The 13,335-nt window shown below is 41.5% G+C and overlaps 1 protein-coding gene across 1 annotated transcript in view; it reads right to left on the bottom strand.

Moving 5' to 3' along the window:
- The window catches only part of LOC106570772 (regulating synaptic membrane exocytosis protein 2), a gene marked incomplete at its 3' end in the record, with an annotated part of 112,168 nt that overhangs the window by 79,102 nt on the left and 19,731 nt on the right, over positions 1–13,335 (bottom strand). Inside the window, exon 2 of the mRNA XM_045693721.1 lies at positions 5,259–5,317. Coding sequence (XP_045549677.1) covers positions 5,259–5,312 — 54 coding nt within the window. The remainder of the gene's footprint in view (positions 1–5,258; positions 5,318–13,335) is intronic.

Here is a 13,335-nt window from a genome sequence, read left to right as displayed (position 1 = left end):
ATAAAGATGTGGAATGCTACTCACGCTGCGCCTTGGTCCAATCATTACGACGATCGTGACAAGTGGGTTGTAGTAGTTGTGGTGAGTAAGTAGTTGTAGTGGGTTGTAGTAGTTATAGTGGGTTGTAGTAGTTGTAGTTGGTTGTAGTAGTTATAGTGGGTTGTAGTAGTTATAGTGGGTTGTAGTAGTTATAGTTGGTTGTAGTAGTTGTAGTTGGTTGTAGTAGTTGTAGTTGGTTGTAGTAGTTGTAGTTGGTTGTAGTAGTTGTAGTTGGTTGTAGTAGTTATAGTGGGTTGTAGTAGTTGTAGTTGGTTGTAGTAGTTATAGTGGGTTGTAGTAGTTATAGTGGGTTGTAGTAGTTGTAGTTGGTTGTAGTAGTTATAGTGGGTTGTAGTAGTTGTAGTTGGTTGTAGTAGTTGTAGTAGTTATAGTGGGTTGTAGTAGTTATAGTGGGTTGTAGTGGGTTGTAGTAGTTGTAGTTGGTTGTAGTAGTTGTAGTGGGTTGTAGTAGTTGTAGTGGGTTGTAGTAGTTATAGTGGGTTGTAGTAGTTGTTGTAAGTAGTTGTTGTTTGTAGTAGTTATAGTGGGTTGTAGTATTTGTAGTTGGTTGTAGTAGTTATAGTGGGTTGTAGTAGTTGTAGTGGGTTGTAGTAGTTATAGTGGGTTGTAGTAGTTATAGTGGGTTGTAGTAGTTATAGTGGGTTGTAGTAGTTGTTGTAAGTAGTTGTTGGTTGTAGTAGTTATAGTGGGTTGTAGTATTTGTAGTTGGTTGTAGTAGTTATAGTGGGTTGTAGTAGTTGTAGTGGGTTGTAGTAGTTATAGTGGGTTGTAGTAGTTGTAGTTGGTTGTAGTAGTTATAGTGGGTTGTAGTAGTTGTATTGGGTTGTAGTAGTTGTTGTAAGTAGTTGTTGTTGGTTGTAGTAGTTGCATAAGTTGGTTGTAATGGGTTGTAATAGTTGTAGTGAGTAAGTATTTAATGGGTTGTAATGGTTGTAGTGGGTTGTAGTGAGTAAGTATTTAATGGGTTGTAATGGTTGTAGTGGGTTGTAGTGAGTTAGTATTGTAATGGGTTGCAGTAGTTGTAGTAGTTATAGTGGTTTGTACTTAGTGAGTAAGTAGCTGTTGTGGGTTGCAGTAGTTATAGTGAGTTGTAGTAGTTATAGTGAGTTGTAGTAGTTATAGTGAGTTATAGTGAGTTATAGTGAGTTATAGTGTGTTGTAGTAGTTAAAGTGAGTTATAGTCAAGACATCAGTCAGGAAGTTAAAGCTTGGTTGCAAATGGGTCTTCCAAATGGACAATGACCACAAGCATACTTCCAACGTTGTGGCAAAATGGCTTAAGGACAACAAAGTCAAGGTATTGGAGTGGCCATCACAAAGCCCTGACCTCAATCCCATAGAAAATGTGTTGGCAGAACTGAAAAAGCGTGCGCGAACAAGGAGGCCTACAAACCTGACTCAGTTACACCAGCTCTGTCAGGAGGAATGGGCCAAAATTCACCCAACTTATTGTGGGAAGCTTGTGGAAGGCTACCCAAAACGTTTGACCCAAATTAAACAATTTAAAGGCAATGCTACCAAATACTAATTGAGTGTATGTAAACTTCTGACCCACTGGGAATGTGATGAAAGAAATAAAAGCTGAAATAAATCATTCTCTCTACTATTATTCTGACATTTCACATTCTTAAAATAAAGTGGTGATCCTAACTGACCTAAGACAGGGAATTTTTACTAGGATTAAATGTCAGGAATTGTAAAAAACTGAGTTTAAATGTATTTGGCTAAGGTGTATGTAAACTTCTGACTTCAACTGTATATTTTGATTTGTTTTACACTTTTTTGGTTACTGCATGTGTTATTTCATAGTTTTGATGTCTTCACTATTATTCTACAATGTCGAAAATAGTAAAAATAAAGAAAAACCCTTGAATGAGTAGGTGTGTCCAAACGTTTTACTGGTACTGTATATTATCAAGCATTTCCCACATGTTATCCAGATACTGACTGTTACAACTTGGTGGTCTATAGCAGCTTCCCACAACAATGGGCTTTAGGTGAGGCAGAGGAACCTGTAGCCATATTACTTCAACAGTATGTAATACAAGATCTTCTCTAATCTTTACAGGAATGTGTTTCTGATTATAAACAGCAACACCTCCACCACTGGCATTTCTGTATTTTCTGTAAATGTTATAACCTTGTATTGCTACCACTGTATCATCAAAGGTATTTTCTAAGTGCGTTTCAGAGATAGTCAGAATATGAATGTCATCTGTTTCTAGCAAGTTATTCATTTCATGAACCTTGTTTCTTAAGCTACATGTGTTAACGTGGGATATTTTGTACACTTTTCTGGGATGCATGCTTGTTTTCATTGCTTTACTGGGAAGCTTAGCAGAAGTAGATATTCTCATGTTCTTTATGTTAGTGCAGGGTGAGCTGCTCACAGTGGACTTCCTACTAGGGCACACTGGCTCAGTGCTAACAGTATAAATCTGGTTCATAGGCACATGATTACTGCATACAATAGCTGTAGGATCAGCAGAGGCATTCGGGGCAGTAAGAGGGACATACATTAGGCTACTTACATTGTGCCTACCAATGCCCCTGGGATAATGTACAATTGCTGAAGCATTATGATGACTCAGCGACAAAATGGTAGGGATTAGCTGAGCTGGACTTGAGTCATTGATAAGTCATTGTCTCAACACAGCCTTATAGTGCTGTGAAAGGATCCAGGAATCCAAGTGATTTGGGTGGATCCCATCCTCCTTATAAAACCTGTTTTGTTTCCAAAAGGTATCGAAATTGTCAACATAAGTTACACTCATTGAGCTGCAGTAATCACGGAGCCAGTTGTGAAGAGAAAGAATCCTTCTAAACTACTACTGTAGTAGTTGCAGTGGGTTGTAGTAGTTGTAATGAGTAAGTAGTTGTAGTGGGTTGTAGTAGTTGTAGTGGGTTGTAGTAGATGTAGTGGGTTGTAGTTGGTTGTAATGAGTAAGTAGTTGTAGGGTGTTGTAGTAATTGTTGTGGGTTTCAGTAGTTGAAGTGAGTAAGTAGCTGTAGTTGGTTGTAGTAGTTATAGTGAGTAAACAGTTGTAGTGAATTGTAGTGAATTGTAGTAGTTGCAGTGAGTATGCTGTTTTACTGGGTTGTGTTTTGTAGTGGGTTGTAGTAGATGTAGTGGGTTGTAGTTAGTAGTAGTGGGTTGTGGTTGGTTGTAGTGGGTTGTAGTGGGTTGTAGTGGGTTGTAGTAGATGTAGTGGGTTGTAGTGGGTTGTAGTAGATGTAGTGGGTTGTGGTTGGTTGTAGTGGGTTGTAGTGGGTTGTAGTAGATGTAGTGGGTTGTGGTTGGTTGTAGTGGGTTGTAGTAGATGTAGTGGGTTGTAGTGGGTTGTAGTGGGTTGTAGTAGATGTAGTGGGTTGTAGTGGGTTGTAGTAGATGTAGTGGGTTGTGGTTGGTTGTAGTGGGTTGTAGTGGGTTGTAGTGGGTTGTAGTAGATGTAGTGGGTTGTGGTTAGTTGTAGTGGGTTGTAGTAGATGTAGTGGGTTGTAGTGGGTTGTAGTGGGTTGTAGTGGGTTGTAGTAGATGTAGTGGGTTGTAGTGGGTTGTAGTGGGTTGTAGTAGATGTAGTGGGTTGTAGTGGGTTGTAGTGGGTTGTAGTAGATGTAGTGGGTTGTAGTTGGTTGTAGTGGGTTGTAGTAGATGTAGTGGGTTGTGGTTGGTTGTAGTGGGTTGTAGTAGATGTAGTAATCGTAGTGGGTTGCAGTACCTGCAGTGAGTAAGTCGCTGTAGTGTGTTGTAGTTGGTTGTAGAAATTGTAGTGAATAAGTAGTTGTAGTGGGTTGTAGTAATTGTAATGAATAAGTGGCTATAGTGGGTTGTAGTGTTTGTAATTGTATTTACTATGGATCCCCATTAGCAGCAAATTAAGGCAGTAGTGAGTAAGGATTGTTGTTGTTGTTGTTGTGAGTAAGGATTGTTGTTGTTGTTGTGAGTAAGGATTGTTGTTGTTGTTGTGAGTAAGGATTGTTGTTGTTGTTGTGAGTAAGGATTGTTGTTGTTGTTGTAGTGAGTAAGGATTGTTGTTGTTGTTGTGAGTAAGGATTGTTGTTGTTGTAGTGAGTAAGGATTGTTGTTGTTGTAGTGAGTAAGGATTGTTGTTGTTGTAGTGAGTAAGGATTGTTGTTGTTGTTGTTGTGAGTAAGGATTGTTGTTGTTGTTGTGAGTAAGGATTGTTGTTGTTGTTGTTGTGAGTAAGGATTGTTGTTGTTGTAGTGAGTAAGGATTGTTGTTGTTGTTGTGAGTAAGGATTGTTGTTGTTGTAGTGAGTAAGGATTGTTGTTGTTGTAGTGAGTAAGGATTGTTGTTGTTGTAGTGAGTAAGGATTGTTGTTGTTGTTGTTGTGAGTAAGGATTGTTGTTGTTGTAGTGAGTAAGGATTGTTGTTGTTGTTGTGAGTAAGGATTGTTGTTGTTGTAGTGAGTAAGGATTGTTGTTGTTGTTGTAGTGAGTAAGGATTGTTGTTGTTGTTGTTGTAGTGAGTAAGGATTGTTGTTGTTGTTATAGTGAGTAAGGATTGTTGTAGTAGTTGTAGTGGGTTGTAGTAGTTGTAGTAGTTGTAGTGGGTTGTAGTATTTGTAGTGGGTTGTAGTATTTGTAGTGAGCAATGTAGTAAGTAGAAAGCACTTTACAATAGGCAGGTATAACCTATGCCAATAACTTACCACCACAGGGCCTTCTCACTACAGCTATACAGACTGGCCTTGTTTGGGGTTGTTCTACTGCACGTATCAATGTCTTTACCTTGGGGTTCAAGTTCCACATCCTCTTCCAGGACTACCCCCCCACAGTGTACAGGTACTCCTGTATATCCTTATTGTTGTGTTATTATTTTTTACTTTAGTTTATTTAGTAAATATTTTTTTTCTTAACTCTTATTTTTCTTAATTAAAACTGCATTGTTGGTTAAGGGCTCGTACGTAAGCATTTCATTGTAAGGTCTACACCTGTTGTATTTGGCGCGTGTGACAAATACAATTTGATTTATTTTGCCTCTCAGATAGAGTATTAGAGTTGGTGTCCAATAATAATGCCTGCTCATTGGTTTAGATTTTTCCCTTTTCACTGTTGCCTACAGGGTTGGGTTGAGGTCAATACAATTTTGTTTAAGAAAATGCAGCACAGCTGAAATCAAAACAAAGAAAAGGTGAGATGGTAGAGGGGGTGGGTGGCTCCATTCTTAGTCATACCATAGACAAGGCCTCGTTCTGCCAAGATGCATGGTCCCACCATTGGCCATCCATATCTCCTGTGGAATGAAGTCATAACCGAGAGAGAGAGAGAGAGGGAGAGAGAGAGGGAGGGAGAGACAGGGAGGGACAGCAGAGGCAGGTGAGAACAGACAGTAGAGAAATGTTGTGAAAACAGAGAGACAAAAATGATCGTAAAAAGTCACATACAGCAAACATACACAATCACACAACATCTGAAACACATTGACAACATACACAATCACACAACCACTGAAACTAATAACACAAATACACACAACGAAACATACTAAATATTTTCAACTTTCAACATATTTCAACAAAAAAGCAAGGGATATCCGTAGGTAGCAAGTCCCCAGCCAGGCCCTTCATATCAACACTAGCTGCTTGCTTCATAACGCCAAAGAACAGCACCAGAGAAGACCTCAACTGAAGATCATGTTACAAGAAACTCAAATGAATGTGAACCCAGGCCTAACCCTAACCCTACCCCCTAACCCCTAACCCGAACCCTAACCCCTAACCCTAACCCCTAACCCTAACCCCAACCCCCAACCCCTAACCCTAACCCTAACCCCAACCCTAACCCTAACCCCAACCCCTAACCCCTAACCCTAACCCTTAACCTGTTAGGGCTAGGGGGCAGTATTGACACGGCCGGATAAAAAACGTACACGATTTAATCTGGTTACTACTCCTGCCCAGTAACTAGAATATGCATATAATTATTGGCTTTGGATAGAAAACACCCTAAAGTTTCTAAAACTGTTTGAATGGTGTCTGTGAGTATAACAGAACTCATATGGCAGGCCAAAACCTGAGAAGATTCCATGCAGGAAGTGGCCTGTCTGACAAGTTGTGTTTTATCTTGGCTCTTTTTATTGAAGACTGAGGATCTTTGCAATAACGTGACACTTCCTACGGCTCCCATAGGCTCTCAGAGCCCGGGAAAAAGCTGAACGATATCGAGGCAGGCTCTGGCTGAAACACTTTATCGCGTTTGGCAAGTGGCCGATCAGAGTACTATGGGCTTAGGCGCGTGCACGAGTCGACCGAATGCTTTATTTTCTTTCGTCTGTTTACCTAAACGCAGATTCCCGGTCGGAATATTATTGCTTTTTTATGAGAAACATGGCATAAAAATTGATTTTAAACAGCGGTTGACATGCTTCGAAGTACGGTGATGGAATATTTAGAATTTTTTTGTCACGAATTGCGCCATGCTCGTCACCCTTATTTACCCTTTCGGATAGTGTCTTGAACGCACGAACAAAACGCCGCTATTTGGATATAACGATGGATTATTTTGGACCAAACCAACATTTGTTATTGAAGTAGAAGTCCTGGGAGTGCATTCTGACGAAGACAGCAAAGGTAATAACATTTTTCTTATAGTGGATCTGACTTTGGTGAGTGCTAAACTTGCTGGGTGTCTAAATAGCTAGCCCTGTGATGCCGGGCTATCTACTGAGAATATTGCAAAATGTGTTTTCACCGAAAAGCTATTTTAAAATCGGACATATCGAGTACATAGAGGAGTTCTGTATCTATAATTCTTAAAATAATTGTTATGCTTTTTGTGAACGTTTATCGTGAGTAATTTAGTAAATTCACCGGCAGTGTTCGGTGGGAATGCTAGTCACATGCTAGTCACATGCTAATGTAAAAAGCTGGTTTTTGATATAAATATGAACTTGATTGAACAAAACATGCATGTATTGTATAACATAATGTCCTAGGGTTGTCATCTGATGAAGATCATCAAAGGTTAGTGCTGCATTTAGCTGTGGTTTGGGTTTATGTGACATTATATGCCAACTTGAAAAATGGGTGTCTGATTATTTCTGGCTGGGTACTCTGCTGACATAATCTAATGTTTTGCTTTCGTTGTAAAGCCTTTTTGAAATCGGACAGTGTGGTTAGATTAACGAGAGTCTTGTCTTTAAAATGGTGTAAAATAGTCATATGTTTGAAAAATTGACGTTTTTGCAATTTTGAGGTTTTTGAATAACGCGCCACGGGATTACACTGGCTGTTACTTAGGTGGGACGATTTGGTGCCACCTACCCTAGAGAGGCTAACCCTAACCCCTAACCCCAACCCTAACCCCTAACCCTAACCCGAACCCCTAACCCCTAACCCTAACCCTAACCCCTAACCCTAACCCACAGCCTTCCCTGTGGCTCAGTTGGTAGAGCATGGTGTGTGCAACGCCAGGGTTGTGGGTTCAATTCCCACGGGGGGCCAGTACAAAAAAAATAAAAAATGCATGAAATGTATGTATTCACTACTGTAAGTCGCTCTGGATAAGAGCGTCTGCTAAATGACTTAAATGTAAATGTAAACCCGAACCCTTATTATAGAGCCAGAGTCATGGTGGCTGTAAGAGACGAATCCTGACCTGACCTCGTCATTAATGCAACTGGTAATGATGCTTACTCTTTTATTTTATTTCACCTTTATTTAACCAGGTAGGCTAGTTGAGAACTAGTCCTTTATTTAACCAGGTAGGCCAGTTGAGAACTAGTCCTTTATTTAACCAGGTAGGCTAGTTGAGAACTAGTCCTTTATTTAACCAGGTGGGCTAGTTGAGAACAAGTCCTTTATTTAACCAGGTTAGCCAGTTGAGAACAAGATCTCATTTACAACTGCGACCTGGCCAAGATAAAGCAAAGCAGTGCGACACAAACAACAACACAGACGTACAAAACAAACGTACAGTCAATAACACAATATAAAAAATGTATATGCAGTGTGTGCAAATTAAGTAAGATGAAGTAAGATTAGGGAGATAGGGCAATAAATAGGCCGTAGTGGCGAAATAATTACAATTTAGTAAATAAACACTGGAGTGATAGATGTGCAGAAGATGAATGTGCAAGTAGAGATACTGGGGTGCAAAGGAGCAAAAACATTTTTTTTTTTTAAATAACAATATGGGGATGAGGTAGTTGGATGGGATATTAACAGATGGGCTATGTACAGGTGCAATGATCTGTAAGCTGCTCTGATAGGTGATGCTTATAGTTAGTGAGGAAGATATGAGTCTCCAGCTTCAGTGATTTTTGCAATTCATTCCAGTCATTGGCAGCAGAGAACTGGAAGGAAAGGCAGCCAAAGGAGGAATTGGCTTTGGGGGTGACCAGAGAGATATACCTGCTGGAGCGCATGCTACGGGTGGGTGCTGCTATGGTGACCAGTGAGCTGAGATCAGGCGGGGCTTTACCTAGCAAAGACTTATCGATGACCTGGAGCCAGTGGGTTTGGTGACGAATATGAAGCAAGGGCCAACCAACGAGAGCATACAGGTCGCAGTGGTGGGTAGTATATGGGGCTTTGGTGACAAAACGGATGGCACTGTGATAGACTGCATCCAATTTGCTGAGTAGAGTGTTGGAGGCTATTTTGTAAATGACATCACTGAAGTCAAGGATCGGCAGGATAGTCAGTTTTACGAGGGTATGTTTGGCAGCATGAGCGAAGGACACTTTGTTTTGCGAAATAGGAAGCCGATTCTAGATTTAATTTTGGATTGGAGATGCTTAATATGAGACTGGAAGGAGAGTTTACATTCTAACCAGACACCTAGGTATTTGTAGTTGTCCACATATTCAGTCAGAACCATCTAGACTAGTGATGCTTGGCGGGCGGGCAGGTGCGCGCAGCGATCGGTTGAAGAGCATTTGGTTTTACTTGTATTTAAGAGCAGTTGGAGGCCACGGAAGGAGAGTTGTATGGCATTGAAGCTCGTCTGGAGGATAGTTAACACAGTGTCCAAAGAAGGGTCAGAAGTATACAGAATGGTGTCGTCTGTGTAGAGGTGGATCAGAGAATCACCAGCCGCAAGAGCGACATCATTGATATATAAAGTGAAAAGAGTCGACCTGAGAATTGAACCCAGTGGCACCCCCATAGAGACTGCCAGAGGCCCGGACAACAGGCCCTCCGATTTGACACACTGAACTCTGTCTGAGATGTAGGCAGTCATTTGAGAAACCAAGGCTGTTGAGTCTGCCGATAAGAATGCGTTGATTGACAGAGTCGAAAGCCTTGGCCAGGTCGATGGATACGGCTACAGTGTTGTCTTTTGTCGATGGCGGTTATGATACTCTGACATACACTACATGACCAAAAGTATGTGTACACCTGCTCGTCAAACATCTAATTTCAAAATCATGGGCATTAATATGGAGTTGGTCCCCCCTTTGCTGCGATAACAGCCTCCGCTCTTCTGGGAAGGCTTAAATGTTGGAGCATTGCCATGGGGACTTGCTTCCATTCAGCCACAAGAGCATTAGTGCGGTCAGGCACTGGTGTTGGGCGATTAGGCCTGGCTCGCAGTCAGCATTCCAATTCATCCCATAGATGTTTGATGGGGTTGAGGTCAGGGCTCTGTGCAGGACTGTCAAGTTCTTCCACATCGATCTCGACAAACCATTTCTGTATGGACCTCACTTTGTGCACGGGGGCATTGTCATGCTGAAACAGGAAAGGGCCTTCTCCAAACTGCTGCCACAAAGTTGGAAGCACAGAATCATCAAGAATGTCATTGTATGCTGTAGCGTTAAGATTTCCCTTCACTGGAACTAAGGGGCCCGAACCATGAAAAACAGCCCTAGAACATTATTCCTCCTCCACCAAAATGTACAGTTGGGCAGGTAGCACTCTCCTAGCATCCGCCAAACCCAGGTTTGTCCATCGGACTGCCAGATGGTGAAACGTGATTCATCACTCCAGAGAATGCGTTTCCACTGCTCCGGAGTCCAATGTCGGTGAGCTTTACACCACTCCAATCGACGCTTGACATTGCACATGGTGAGCTTAGGCTTGTGTGCGGCTGCTCAGCCATGGAAACCCATTTCATTAGCTCCTGATGAACAGTTCTTCCAGAGGCAGTTTGGAACTTGCTGTTGTTCTGGGATTGATTTGCACTTTTCGCACTAAAGTACTTTCATCTCTAGGAGACAGAACGCGTCTTTTTCCTGAGCGGTATGACGGCTGCGTGGTCAAATCAAATCAAATCAAATTGATTCATATAGCCCTTCTTACATCAGCTGATATCTCAAAGTGCTGTACAGAAACCCAGCCTAAAACCCCAAACAGCAAGCAATGCAGGTGTAGAAGCACGGTGGCTAGGAAAAACTCCTTCGAAAGGCCGAAACCTAGAGAGGAACCAGGCTATGAGGGGTGGCCAGTCCTCTTCTGGCTGTGCCGGGTGGAGATTATAACAGCACATGGCCAAGATGTTCAAATGTTCATAAATGACCAGCATGGTCAAATAATGGTCCCATGGTGTTTATACTTGCGTACTATTGTAAACAATTGTTGGAAAAATTACTTGTGTCATGCACAAAGTAGATGTCCTAACCGACTTGCCAAAACTATAGTTTGTTAACAAGAAATTTGTGGAGTGGTTGAAAAACTAGTTTTAATGACTCCAACCTAAGTGTATGTAAACGTCAGACATCAACTGTATGTATATATATATTTACTTTTATTTAACTAGGCAAGTGAGTAAAGAACAAATTCTTATTTACAATGACTTCCTACCTCGGCCAAACCCTAACCCGGACGACGCTGGGCCAATTGTGTGCCGCCCTATGGGACTCCCAATCATGGCCGGTTGTGATACAGCCTGTAATCGAACCAGGGTCTGTAGTGACGCCTCTAGCACTAAGATACAGTGCCTTAGTCCACTGCGCAACTCGGGAGCCCCAGTATATAGACTTACATTGCTTCTTGATTGACTAAACTACAATAGGTATTAATCGAGGAGTTGTTAACTATAAAACAGAATTTGCTATTGGGCTTAAAATTTGTAAAATTTCCCTCAACTCCAACCCCATTAAATGCATTGAATGGATGTGGGTTAAGTTATGTCTACATACGGTTGATAATTTAAAAAAGCTCTGAGGCTTTGAGGCCGAAACATAAAGCTTATTAAAGAGCAGTGATACTAACTAGCAAGAGCAGTGATACTAACTAGCAAGAGCAGTGTGCGGGTTTCTTCTTTGTTCTCATCTTATTCAACTGTTCCCATGTTACCATGAGATAGCTCAGATGTGCATTACTTTTTGAATTTTGAATGAAGTGTGTCCTAAAATTAGAGCCACAACATCTAAATATATACAACATCTGTAAAGCAGAGCTCTGCCTGACTCTACCACAGGGTGGCAGGCAGCCTAGTGGTTAGAGTGTTGGGCCAGTCAATGAAAGGTTGCTAGATCGAATTCCGAGCTGACAAGGTACAATTCTTTTGTTCTGCCCCTGAACAAGGCAGTTAGTCCACTCTTCCTAGGCTGTCACTGTAAGTAAGAATTTGTTCATAACTGACTTGCCTAGTGAAACAATGGTTAAATTAAAAATAAAATACCAGTCAAGCTGTAGGTAGTGTTCGTTAGCTATGTTTGTCTGTGCTGTGTGCTAGTCATTTGAACAAACAGCTTGGTGCTTTCAACATGTCAATACCTCTAACAAAGACAAGTAGTGATGCAGTTAATCTCTACTCTACTTTTATCCAGGAGAGATTGACATGCATGTCATTGATGTTGATTCACTTCACCATATGACTGGGCAGTAGTCCAGGTATGACAAAACTAGGGCCTGTCGGACTAGCGATGACACGAAAGTAGAGCAGCACTTTATTACGGACAGACCATCTTAACTACCATCTTAACTACCGTTGCATCAGTATGTTTTTACCATAACAGTTTACTATCCAGGGTTACACCAAGCAGTTGAGTCACCTTAACTTGCTTAATTTCCACATTAATCATTACAAGATTTAGTTGAGCTTTAGAGTTTAGTGAATGGTTTGTCCCAAATAAAATGCTTTTAGTTTTAGAAATATTTAGTACCGCGCCGACAGAGATAAACACCTCTCTGGGAAGAAGAAGGGCGGGGGTGTATGCTTCATGATTAATGACTCATGGTGTAATCATAGGGAGCAGCTACTCTTCCTGGGGTTTATTATGGATCCCCATTAGTTCCTGCCAAGGCAGCAGCTACTCTTCCTGGGGTTTATTATGGATCCCCATTAGTTCCTGCCAAGGCAGCAGCTAATCTTCCTGGGGTCCAGCAAAATTAAGGTTGTTTATACATTTTAAAAACATTGCAATACATTCACAGACTGTGTGCCCTCAGTCCCCTACTCCACCACTACCACATATATACTGTTCAAAATCCATGTGTATGTATACCGCGTATACTATCGTGTGTGTGTGTGTATGCATGTGTCTGTGCCTATGTTTGTGTTGTTTCACAGTCCCCGCTGTTCCATAAGGTGTTTTATTGATCTAATTTTACTGCTTGTGTCAGTTACTTGATGTGGAATAGAGTTTCATGCAGTCATGGCTCTATGTAGTACTGTTCACCTCCCATAGTCTGTTCTGGACTTGGGGACTGTGAAGAGACCTCTGGTGGCATGTCTTGTGGGGTATGAATGGGTTTCTGAGCTGTGCCCCAGTAGTTCAAACAGACAGCTCGGTGCATTCAACATGTTAATACCTCTCATAAATACAAGTAGTGATGAAGTCAATCTCTCCTCCACTTTGAGCCAGGAGAGATTGACATGCATATCATTAATATCAGCTCTCTGTGTACATCAGTGATCGTCACAGCTATGTATATACCCCCTCAAGCAGACACCACGACAGCCCTCAAGGAACTTTACTGGTTTCTATGTAAACTGGAAACCATATATCCTGAGGCTGCATTTACTGTAGCTGGGGATTTTAACAAAGAAAATTTGAGAACAAGGCTACCTAAATTCTATCAGCATATTGATTGCAGTACTTGGTGGGTAATACCCTCGATGACTGCTACTCTAACTTCCGTGATGCATACAAGGCCCTCCCTCGCCTTCCCTTCGGCAAATCCGACCATGACTCCATCTTGCTCCTACCGTCTTATAGGCAGAAACTCAAACAGGATATACTCGTGACTAGAACCATTCAACGCTGGTCTGACCAATCGGAATCCACGCTTCAAGATTGTTTTGATCATGCGGACTGGGAAATGTTTCGGGCTTTGACTATGCTAGTACTTCCTGGTTTTG

The sequence above is a fragment of the Salmo salar genome, chromosome ssa14 (assembly GCF_905237065.1).
Source record: "Salmo salar chromosome ssa14, Ssal_v3.1, whole genome shotgun sequence".
NCBI classification, from domain to species: domain Eukaryota; kingdom Metazoa; phylum Chordata; class Actinopteri; order Salmoniformes; family Salmonidae; genus Salmo; species Salmo salar.
Note: the sequence above shows the minus strand (reverse complement) of the source record. Positions and strands in the feature narration are given on the sequence as shown.